Here is a 12,179-nt window from a genome sequence, read left to right on the forward strand (position 1 = left end):
CAAAGCAGAGCTGGGATAGGCTGTGAGGGCAGAAGTCTTTTATTCCATACTCTGGTTTGCTCCTGAACTCCACTGAATTCCTCTCAACCCAAACAAGAAAGAATCAAGGCATGGTCTACAGGAGCAGTGGGCTTGTCAGCAGGTAGTGGGTGAGATACAGCTGCAGAAAATACACCATTGTAGATCTCATCATCACACAGTGCAACCGTGCTGCCCCAGAGAAGGAATAACGTAGCAATGCTTCTTATTCAAATGAAATCTATTTCAAAATAAACACGCAATTTTCCCTGCAGAAGAAGGCAAACAGCAGAGGACATCTGATTTTTGTTTCTTTCCTCTGTCATTTGAGCACAAAGTCTTGAGCCCCATTAGCTTAGTTTTGTTTATTTTCTTGATTTTTGAACATCTCTGTGTAAGCTAACTCCTATTCAAAACTGAAATGTCTGTGAATTGTTACAGCTGCATTCCTGAAATAATGACTAGTAGCTCAAAAACATTTTACTTCTAGGAAGAACCTTTTTGCAGCCATGCATTGGAATCCTTTGTTAAAAAAAACTCATTAGCTGCCATGCAGCAGCTAGCCTGCAATCACTGATGGCAGAGGGTTGTCTGGTTAGCATATGGTCTGCAGAGTGTGTTCCACGTTCCCCACTTGCACACCAAATAATTTTGTAAACAGTTTTAATGGTTAAGCTTGAAAACATGTTGATTGCAAGATGCTAATATGAAAAGGCAGTTTAAATGGTATTAGATAAAATTTGTTGCTTTGTAGATGTATCATGTTGCATGAGCACTAAACCTACATAAATAACATTGTACATGTTGAGTTTGTTGTTGTTTTTTTTTTTTCTGTGGTGTATTACAAACTTTCTCTATGCTCCATTCTCACCCCATTCTCAGCTCTAACGGGAAACTGCAATCTAAACATCAATGGCTACATTTCCATTCTTTGCAACTGTTTCTCAGTACAGTGCTTATTAGAAATACGTGTTAAGTACCATTCAGAATATCCTATCTCAGATCTAATGTTTTGGGTGTTTTGTTTTGGTCAGTTTTCTTTGATGGTCCAAAACAAATAATGTTAGGATCCCTCATCCTCCTCCTTTCTGGTACAGAAACGTGTGTAAACAGTCACCTGAACTAAAATAAACACCTTTATACATTCATTTTAGGTGAGTCTGGAGAAGCTCAAGGATGTTTGGTTCTCATTACAGATGGAAACAAGCCATGCAGTATGACTGAGAAACTGAAGCAGAAGCAAGAACATACTACCACATCCCTGTTGTGACAGTGTGGAAAGCAAGATGCTGTTTGTGCTACTTAGAATTAGAGTGAGTTTTATATGGAAGGAAATGCCATAAGGTTAACGTGCTTTGGTTAAGATGACAGAAGGTAGATTAAGATGCTGTTGCAGGTAATTTCATAAAGATGTAGTGCTCTGTAAATGGAAGAAGTATAACTAAACTCAGTCTCCCAGCTCCACAGCATAAACCTGTTTCTAACAGCTCATTTTGGTACAATGGTGTACAGGAACTGTTGAGTCACAGCCTGAACCTCTGACTGATCACCTGAGATGAGCACTGAGTCAGCCACAGGAGCGCAGGTGAAGGCAATTCACCTGTGTGACTGGAAGGGGTGGAGCCAGGCTGCACCTCTCCTGGACCCCATTTAAGGGCTGACTGCCACCAGGGAAGGATCTCTTTCTGGAGATTGCTCCCTTTGGACTTTTTTTCTGTGAGCCTACAACATGGGTGAGCACTACCATGTATTTTTGTTTATCCCCTTCCTCCATGATAATCCTTCTAGTTATATGACCTGTGAAATATCAGCCTAACCATGTCACTCTGATGGATTATATATTTGTTGACTGTACAAATGGGTTGGCGAGAATCAGCAGATCTGGTGAATCCTTGACCTCTCTCTTTGCAAGGATTCCCCATGCTGCTGAAGGTGTGCACACAGTTGTGGTTACCCAGGCAGGCTTCCCTCTGCCTGCCTTCCCCTTATCTCAGGCTCTAGCAGGACTGGTGAGTGTGTGCAGATCACAGACACCTGAGAATCTGCTGTGGCAGTTAAATAAATGCCAGGAATATGTTCCCCAGAGCACAACATACCCTCATTAATTCAGGCTTCAATGGTAAATGAGAGAAGTAGCCATTCTTCCTGTCCCTGAAATCAGTTATTTCACTTTTGTAAGAGACTTATATAATCTGATTTTTCCCCTGAATATCATAAACAGTATTGTGACACAGATGCATGCTGCTGTTAATGAAAAGGGATTGCTTTCAAGAGTTATTTTCAAGAGTTACAAGAGTTTGAGACTAGAGCATAAAGATGAGCTGTGATTATGCGTGGGATGATTCTGGGAATTCCTGCTTTTTCCTAGGATTTTTGTCATATGCCCATTGCAATGTGTAGCTCATCTCTGTCTCTGAATTATAGAAACATTAAGGTTGGAGAAGACCGCTAAGATCATCCAGTCCAACCATCAACCAATCACCATAATGGCCCACTGGACCATGTCTGTCAGTGCCACATCTATCTGGTTCTTGAAAACCTCCAGAGATGGTGCATCTAACGTGTCTCTGGGTAGGCTGTTCCAGTGCCTGACCACTTTTTCTGAGATGATGTTTTTCATAATATCCAACCTGAACCTCCCCTGGCACAACTTGAGACTATTTACTCTCATCCTGTCACTGTTACCTTGGAGAAGAGGCTGAACCCCCACCTCACCACAACCTCTTTTCAGGCAGTTTTAGGGTGCAATAAGGTCTCCCTTGAGCCTCTTCTCCAGGCTGAAGAATCCCAACTCCCTCAGCTGCTCCTCATAAGGCCTGTGCTCCGGATCCCTCACCAACCTCCTTGCCCTTCTCTGAACACATTCCAGGGCTTCCATGTTTTTATTATATTGAGGGGCCCAAAACTGAACAAAGAACTTGAGGAAGAAGAACTCACCAGGGCTGAGTACAGGGGGATGATCACCTCCCTTTTCCTACTGGCTGCAATACTTCTAATAGAAGCCAGGATGCCGTTGGCCTTCTTGGCCACCTGGACACACTGCTGGCGAAGTTTCTGGTAGCTCAAGCAGCCAAGCCAAATTTCCAGCTCTGGTAGGGGAAGAAGCAAGGATGCAAGGGTATCTAAGATGAAAAATCCCTAGATAACTCAGAGACTGTTCCTACAAGGGCTGGTGGGGCATGAGTAGCGCCATGGCTTTCTTAGATTCTCAGTCTACTGGCAGCCCTGCAGCCATGTTGCTGTTAGCAATAAAGGATTTTAGCGTGTGAGAGAGGAATGTGGGTGGCTTCTGTCCTAAAGAAGTCATTTTGCTGGTCTCTATTGTGCACCAAATCTATCTGCGTGTTTTGAAGAAGCTTGCTTCGGGGATAAGCACAGTTATTTATGAGAAATTCTTCAGAAAGCCAGAATGTAATTGTTCATGGGCTAAAGTCTCGCAGACCGTTGCATTTGAAATTTGGTTCCTAGAAGTGATAGGCAACTCTTCTGAGCTTAACATCTGCCCTTTACATTTTGCTGTCATAGCAACAGCACAAACCGTGTCCTTGTGACTAATCTGCTTTGCTTTTCTCCATCTAGGCTTTAAACAGGAGAAAGAGTCATAGACAGAGCTTCCTCCCTTCAAACATATTCTCTCCTCATCCCTTTATAGAGCTGCTGCTCACAGGAACAGGACTTCTGTAGGAGGAGGGGCACAGAATTGAACCTTAGCAAGCAGCTGTGCTCTGCTGTCATCCACTGAAAAGCATTGCAACAAAAGGCCAATCTGCTGTAAAAATGAATCCAATTTACTGGCTAGAGGAGTAATAGTAATATAAGAATACAAGGGATTTTAACCTAAAGCACCGATCCTTTTTAATATGTGCATTTATACCAGTTTAATGTCAAGATGTAATGTTTTGAAGGAGCAAGAAATGGATAGAGAAGCAAATTACTGAGAGTTAACAGCTTAGCTAAGTTGCTTTCAAGTACTTACAACTTTTTCAGCTTGTACATTTCATGGTCAACATTTCTTTTTGTACCAAGGTAATTCTGGAAATTTCAGCAGTTTGAGCAGAAATGTCATGCTCCATTATTATTTCTGTAATGGTAGAATAGGGGTGTTCTCTGTGACCTAAAAACAAGGGTGCTAGGCTGTCTTTCTTCTAACAGTTCTGGTCTTTGCACTTTGCAACTCGCAAGATTGATCATAGCTTTATATTGCAAATACCAGGCAGGCTAGGTCTCGCTCCTTCCCCTACTTCCTTCCTAAATCCCATGGAATAACAAAGATGTCTGCATACAGATATTTCAGGTGAAGCTCAGAACTTTTTCTCTTCTTGATAATAAAAAGGAATCTGAGCGGAAGCTTTCAAATGGAGAGTGCTCGGCTATGCTATTGGAAACTAATGGGCATAACAGCACCAGGAATCTTGAGCCCACTAAATCCTGTGCTGCCTGGGAAGCAGCTGCACAAACCATTTGTAAAGCAGCTATTGCTTCCTCTTCTAAGGCTGGCCATCGCAAATGACTTAATTGTATTACTAATTAAGCAGTAGTCCCACACTTCATCTTTTGTGCAGATTTGCAGACTGTGCTAAGAGTGTTCAGTATTTATAATTATTTTATTGTTGTCGTTGTAGTATTTAGGGACCTATTCCACAGCTCAGCTTTGTATTCTGCGTGCTGGTTTCCAGCATTATCTAGCTTGACAAGCCATATATAATTGGCTCAAAATAATAAACAAACATTGCATTCAGGTCACGCATTGAGGTTGAACATCTCTGTGTGTCTACAATTGTCTGCATGTCTGTGTGTGGTATAGAGGAGGGAAGGAAGAGGAGTGAACTGTGAAATTTCAAAGAAGCTCTTGTTCTAGAGAGCAAACAGAAAGGTGGGATCATGGTGTAACTAACTTGCAGAGAAAACCAAACCAAGACTATTCATAGAGCCACCAGGAATGAAAAGACGTTTACCAATGTAGTTTCCTCTATTTATTTAGGATGCCAGTCAAGGTTAGTGAACAGTCTCTGGTTTTGTAGCATGCCCTTTCTCTCGCTAGCGTTTCAGGACAAAAGGGCTTATAGCAATGCACTATATGCTTCGGACACCTTTTCCGGTACTGTCTCATGAAGCAGTCACAAACTAGCTCAAACTGTGAGGGTTTTGTATCTGCAAGTGCACCAGCTTTGGGTGGTGAGCCAAATACCTAATTCCAAACTTCTCAGATACATTTAAAGAAATCAGGTGCACCTACCAAGAATACACGCTGCATACTTTGTCTGAGGAAGCAATTATCATTTATGTTCTAGAAATTGGAATGTAACGTTTTAAACAACAGTACGGAATACATATGTTACAGATTTTTGTAAGAGCCTTGTTCTACTCCAAGCTACAGAAATTATTTTGGAAATAATAATAAGGCTGTGAATTATAGAGTTAAAGGTTATAAGAAACCAGGAAAAGCTCTAATAGTGAAAGTGTGCTGTTCGGTGTCTGGTGGTTTGCATGTGTATTTTGAAACTGAATGAGTGGCTTTTTATCTAAATAGACATTATTTGTTGTCTTGATAAAACAGAGAAAGGTCAACTTATTAGTAATAGAGCTGTTGTGTTTTTTTGCTCGACTGGAAATATTTTACTGCAAACCCCAAGAAGTCCTTTTTCATAAGCAGTACAATTGCAGCATCTCTGGTGTCCTCTCAGGAGTTTTGTGTTGCTTTAGACTGCCAACCTACAAACCTTTGTGGAGCAAAGAGTTAGTTGCTTGAGGAAGCTTGCTAAATCAGGGCCTGCAGGACTTGGTTTTCACTATCATGTGCACAGCAGCTGCTAGGTGAACTCCTGTGTGTGCACCCTAGGCATATGATGATGCCTCATCTCAGTGCCCTGAATTTCACAGAGGACACAAAATGGCCAACTCAAGTTTAGAATAAAATGAATAGCGTGAGGAAAAGAAGGAGCAGTGAGAGTCTTTACTTTGGTAGAGCCTGTATGTACATGCATACCAATCCCTGTGCTTATGCATGTTGTGATGGCGGAATCAGAAATGTACAACCTGTTAAGCCAGGAATACAACTGCTTTTTTTCAGTGCTCTTTCTACATATATGCTTCTGAGAGAGAGCACACAAGGTGATGGAGCTCTGGTTTAACCCTATTGTGGCAAAGTGTCCAAGTGATCATGAAGAAGATCACAGTAATAACCTTTCAGCTGTCCGTTCCAAAAGCAGTTAAGTTGTTTGAGCAGTGCTGAAATGAGAGTTAGTGCTGCTACATCAACCATAAAAAAAAAAAAAAAGTAATAAAAAAAGAGCTTTCGTTTCAAGTTATATGAAACTGCTTGCATAACACTGGAAGGAAAAGTGATAGTGGTGTTGCTTTTTTTTAAGAGGCCACCATTAGAGATATGGAATAGAAAGACATGCAGCCACAGAGATATGAAAACAGTTGACATGGTAGTATGAAGATTTTCCAGATCAATAAATTCATATAAAATAAAGAAAACATTTTGTAAATGATACAGTTTTCACCAAAGTACTTATGGAAAACACCATCAAAGGAGAGGAAAATCCCCGAACTTCTGTTAAACTCAGATGTGTATCTGTTTTATGCAGAAGACAAATAGATGTCAGGAAGTAGGTGACTAATGAAGTGGAACTCTGAGAATTCTTGCCTTAAATAAACAATTACTAGAGGAACATTCAACCAATCAAAATAAATACCACTTTGCAGAAGCCTAAAGGAAAATCCTTTAAGCAATTCATAACAAGTAATCACAGCTAAGAACAAAATAGCAAATGCGGTTCCTTTTTCAGGGTGCTGTTTTGCTAAGCCCAAAATACATGTTGTTTTCCCAAAGACTGTCACAGTCAATCATATTTAAAACATCTGTGTGTGTGTGTCTGGAAAATTGGTAATCACAGTTGTAACATTAACATCTATAAGCACTGTATCAACCTATTTTTAAGAGCTGAGTGAGAGGTAGGTATGCACTGAGCCAAGAGCTCACAGCATTATTGCATCTCAGTGACGTGCATTAAAAATGTGGATTATTTTTCCACAGGGTGACTGATAGCCTCTTATTGGAGGCTTTCTCTTCCTATAGCTGCCTGGAGTCTATGGGGAAGCTCTGAGCTGTGCACAGGAACAAGCTTTGTTAGCAGAGGTCAGGCATTGCCCTTAGAAGCCAGGCAGAGCGTGCAATTGGTTACCTGGATTAACAACATACCTGAAGCAGCTTTCTGGTTCTTTTCAGGTTGTGTATCAAGAGAAGGTTCTTCTCTTGTGAAACCCTGTCTAGCTGTTCATCCACTTGGATTAGCAGGTTCTGTAAAAGGATGGTTGCCATTGCTTCATTGTTGGATGCAGCCTCCCTAGAGAGCAGATGAATGAGAAACACACGTTTTTTAAATGTGCCAAACTATCTGTACAGAAATTTATAACCCTTTGAGAAATAAAAGCAGTAAAAATCTTGATTTAAATGTATCATGTAGAGCTGTGTAAATAATTGATTTTATGATCCCTGAATTTATATTCATCTAGGTGCAAGGCTATACCGACAGAAAGAGCATGTTCTAAGCCTAGGCTATGGTCTCAGCCAGAGGGGAGACGGTCAGAGGTTTCCAGTCTCAGCTCCAGTGAATATTTAAACATTTTAGCCCATTCCCTGAAGGAAATGAGGCTTATGCACAGTGTGAGCCAGTGTCTTTCCCTCTGTCAGTCACACAGACATAATTTCTCAAGTTGCTGCCCACTTTCAGCCAAAGTTGACGGTGGGCTTGAAGTCCAAAAAAATACTGTATTTGTACAAATTTCCCAGAAAACTGGCAGGTTGGCAGAGAAGAGGAATCCAAATTAGTGCCTCTGCTGAGGAAAATGGCAGTAATAACTTGCTTCAGGAGGCAACAGCCAGATGGTCAGTCAGCAGATATGTATCTTCACACCAGGCACCAGATGAGCCTTTGCCCAGCCAAACTATTTGGGAATATGGGAAGACTCTGAAGCTACTGGTGAAGGGTATGTAGGGGACAAAGGATGCAAATACATGGAAACAGGCACTACTAGTTCTGCTATTTATGGAACAGCTTGTTACACGAAGGGCAGTAACATTAGTGAGCAGGGTAGAGGAAGGTAGTCTTTGGACTGGACAGCCTCCTTGTCTTTAGGGTACTCTATCCTTGTTCCCCAAATGGCAGATACCTGTTTGAGATATGCCTACTAAATCTGGCAAAACGGAGATTTTTAAGATTCCTGTGTTCCCACAGCCACACTGCATGCTATAACCTTTGGGGAAAAAAATATCATATTAATTAATTGACTTTTTTTTCAATAGTTCTCTGATAGACTTGTGGATTTAGCTTCCCAAATTGAGATGTCTCTTCCTGCTGCTATTAGTATAAACGCTTTTTGGTGCTTAGTTCTGAATTTTCTTGAGAGAACTATTGAATGAGTTTGATCTAAATTCCTGTATAAATTTACCTTCTAGAAGACAATTCCTGCAAATTGCTGGTTTGTCCCCCAGAGCTCTATGTCCAGCTTCAAGTGTGATTTGGACAAGAGGAATAATTATGTGCTACTAGAGGTAAAGGAATAACATTTCCATTGAAAACTGACTTGCATTATGTTTTTCTGTGAAAACTCTAGGGCCATTATTTTCATAAAATCATAGAACTGCCAAGGTTGAAAAAGACCTGAGATCATCCAGTCCAACAGTCCACCTATCACCAATATTTCCTACTAGACCATGTCCTGCAGTACAACATCTTTTTGTCCTTAGATCATTTTTATTGGATTTTGCTTAGGACTAAACTCAAATAAGAACTCCCCTTCAGAAGTTCCTTAAATTTAAAGTTATAAGAAACAGAAATCTGTTTCTAAGATAGAGCACCCAAGCTATAAATGTTATAAATTGAACATATATTTACATTTACCTTTAAATATGACACTTTTCATTAAAATCATTATTTCAGAACATGCAAGAAACTCCACCCAATTGCATTCAGATCTTATTTTCAAAAATACCATCTTATATTTCACATAGTATGTGGTAGTTTATTAGGAAAAAGCACAGTAATTAATTTTATTCCGTCTTCAAGTGTAAGCATGACCACTGTATATAAAATATGTTCAATGGAAATTGTTATTTAATAAGTTGAAAATGATGCAGCTTTAATGAGACTTTACTGACACTGAACCTCTTAAATAGATGAAGTGTAATGCTAACTCAACAACCTAAATCCATAAATAGCAGAATACTGTTCTTGGAATGTAGATGACTGCACAGTTCACAAATGAGTACCCTAAAATCTGACAGATAAGGTAAAAGCTGTTCATGATAGAAATTTTAAGAGAGGGAACAAATGTATTCCTTACCAATCTTGGCTTTCTATCCATTGTGCCAGCAGATGCCGGATTTCCATGGGAAAGTTATCATCGTAGAACTGGTCAACCTGCTCCAAAAACTTTATTTCCAGTTGTTGAACTTGACTCCATTGGGACATGCTGCAAAAGAAAGAATTAAACTTCTTTGCCACTGAAAAATAGCAATGTATTAATAATCCAAACAAAGTGTACAAAACATTTATTTTCACCATAGTTCTTTTTCTTTCAATTACTTATATGAATATTCCTGATTATTCTCTGTCTTTAAAAATGAGCATTACTTGGCTGAAGCTGGTCAGTTAAAGGGAAGAGGGAGAAAAGCAAGCAAGGCCACTAAATGTTTTAGCTCTTACACCTCTGCTAGCTTTCTTCCTTAATGCATTTGTTTTGATGATTATGAAGCAGGGAGATTTGTGCAGCATCTCTTCCTAGAGAAGTAGTTCAGGATTGCATACTTCAAATCCAGGTTAAACTGTTCTTATGGCATAGTAACAAAAGCAAAGAGTCTGCTTACAACAATGAATTCATACCATTTTGTGTTGTTGTGCTGTCGCTAGAGACCCATGCCTTCTGTTTCGGGAGGACTACTTACTTCAGAATATAAATTATTGATCTAGTATATCTTTTCCATTTTCACTTGGCATAGAATTCTGAGATTTGGTGTTTAAAAAAAAAAAAAGAAAAAAACAAACTTGGGAAGGGTCTAGCCATATGAAAACCAAAAGACAAGCAACAGTGGGGTCACCCAATCACGGGCTCTGAAATTCTTGGCTAGGCTATCCACCCCAACTAACTTCTGACTCTCTACTGAGAATTATGCATTTTAGATGGGTTGAGTTGTCTTTAAATAGCCACTGCTTCCCATAAACTGAAGAGATTGCTTTGGGTGAGCGGACTCTCAAAGCAGACACCTCAGTGACTCTTTTTCTACTTGGGCAAAGATGATCTTTCTGACACCTGTACTCTAAAGTTGCATCACATCGTTAATCCCACTCATGAAAACATTTTCATTGTGGCTTTTTTTGGCACGGGAAAGCATATTCAAAAGCAGTAGGAGAATAAGCTCAAATTAAAAAAAGCAGAAATAAATTTGCCCCACAGTATACTAAAGAAGCCTGAAGGTTGCTATGAAGGGTCCCACTGGATTGTGTCAGTGCTTCTACCTATGCTTCCACACCTTTCCAGCACTATCAGATCTCCTATATTGCACTGAGGGATGCACTGAGACAAACTGACATACTTCTGTACTGCACTGAGAGATGAACATTACTTCAAGGCAGACTATGCCGGGTTGCGATTCTAGCGTTGTGATTCTGTCATTTGCAGAAAAAGACAGCAGTAGCTTTGGGAATAGGCTGTTATGGATAATTAGGTAAGGGGGAACCCTGGGGCCTCCCACCTTGGTCCTCCTCTGAGCTCTGCCCGTGGCCTGAGTCCTGTACCGAGGGTTGTCTGCTCCTCATTGCCGTTGTTCACATTAACAAACTATGTACAATACATGGATTAAAGACTGCACTGCAGTAGGGACAACATGGTGTTTTTGGATATTTTTGATAGAATTTTTCCCTGAAAATTAAAAACATGAGGTTTCATCAGAATTGGCATTTTTATAAAAAGCTGACCTTTTTATACTAAGCTTTTCCATTTCCAATTCTGATTCATAGTTCCGTAATGTCAACATTTCAAAGGGGAGAATATATATTGCTCCAAAAAATATATATAGGGACATTTTCCTATCTCTGTTGCTACTCTGGTAATTACAAAGAAATCACAGGCCTTATTTCTTGAGATACCTACAAAAACCAAATCATAATGTAATAATACCTCATGTTGAGAACATAAAATTTGCAAGCCTGCTTGCTTTCAGTGAGAGGTTTCATTGCAGCTTCTGGCAAACTGTGATGGTTGTGATACCCTATAAGTCTTAAGAACTTTGTGTTGTTATGCAAATAAAAAAGCCCCCAAGATGATGCTGCAACCTCGTTGGACTTCTGGGTGATGTGCAGGGGTGCTGGCGTGCCACAGAGCTGGCAAAGGGCGGGTCTGGTCTGTACCCAGGGTTCTGGAAACATGTTCAGTACAATACATCCTGCTCCAGGTTTTCCTTTTCCAGGGAGTTGTGCTAAAAGTTTAAAAGCTCAGGACACCTGTAGTTTATATTGGATCTTCCATGAAAGGTTGTAGCAGAAATGTACCGCATTTAAAAATCAGCATGGAGCTACAGCAAATGAAATACTGACACTGCGACTGTCTCACTTTTTATGTCACGAGGTGCTCATTCAGATACTTTTGGTTCTGTCTATAGTTATGACCTGTGCCACCACCACGACATTCTCTACAGTCCCCCTGGCAGATAAACCTCACCTTCCTCCCCCGACGGAGTGGCTCAGTGGTGCAGGAGCAGTGGGGAGTCCCAGGACCATGAGGCCCCCAAGTCCAGGTAAGACACCCCCCCAAGGCACCCCGAAGGCTCCAGATGGATGGACAGATGGAAAGACAGAAGGAGCCCCCCCAACTTGCCTGTACGAGTGGTCCCTGAGCTGCTGGCGGTGTCCCCAGGCGCGGCTGCCGCCCGCCCCACGCTTTATGCTGCCCCAGCGGCTTTTCCTGTGCGTCAGCTGTGCCCTCACCGCCCCGGGGAGTGGAATGGGGCCGTGTCACAGTTCAAAAACATCACGAGCAGCACAACCCTCTGTGGTTGACTTATTGCTTTGTTTTAGGTGACGAGGTGCATTTGGAGCAGATAGTGGTGAAAGGTGAAACATGGGCTCTTGGTTAGGAAATGGCCAGAAGGAAGTTGT

The 12,179-nt window shown here is 40.9% G+C and overlaps 1 protein-coding gene across 3 annotated transcripts in view; it reads right to left on the reverse strand.

Annotated features, from left to right (window-relative positions):
- The window catches only part of STAT4 (signal transducer and activator of transcription 4), a 38,907-nt gene extending 26,972 nt beyond the window's left edge, over positions 1–11,935 (reverse strand). For 2 of the 3 annotated variants that reach the window (XM_015289448.4, NM_001267555.2), the window contains exons 1-3: positions 11,899–11,935; positions 9,370–9,498; positions 7,226–7,370 (exon numbers count right to left, since the gene is read on the reverse strand). In XM_015289448.4, coding sequence (XP_015144934.1) covers positions 7,226–7,370; positions 9,370–9,497 — 273 coding nt within the window. In that variant the 5' untranslated portion in view covers position 9,498; positions 11,899–11,935. Of the gene's footprint in view, positions 1–7,225; positions 7,371–9,369; positions 9,499–10,777 lie in introns of all 3 variants that reach the window. The other variant, XM_015289449.4, reaches the window with a different exon arrangement.
- Between the last annotated feature and the right edge of the window lie 244 nt (positions 11,936–12,179).

Source organism: Gallus gallus, chromosome 7 (assembly GCF_016699485.2).
Source record: "Gallus gallus isolate bGalGal1 chromosome 7, bGalGal1.mat.broiler.GRCg7b, whole genome shotgun sequence".
NCBI lineage: Eukaryota > Metazoa > Chordata > Aves > Galliformes > Phasianidae > Gallus > Gallus gallus.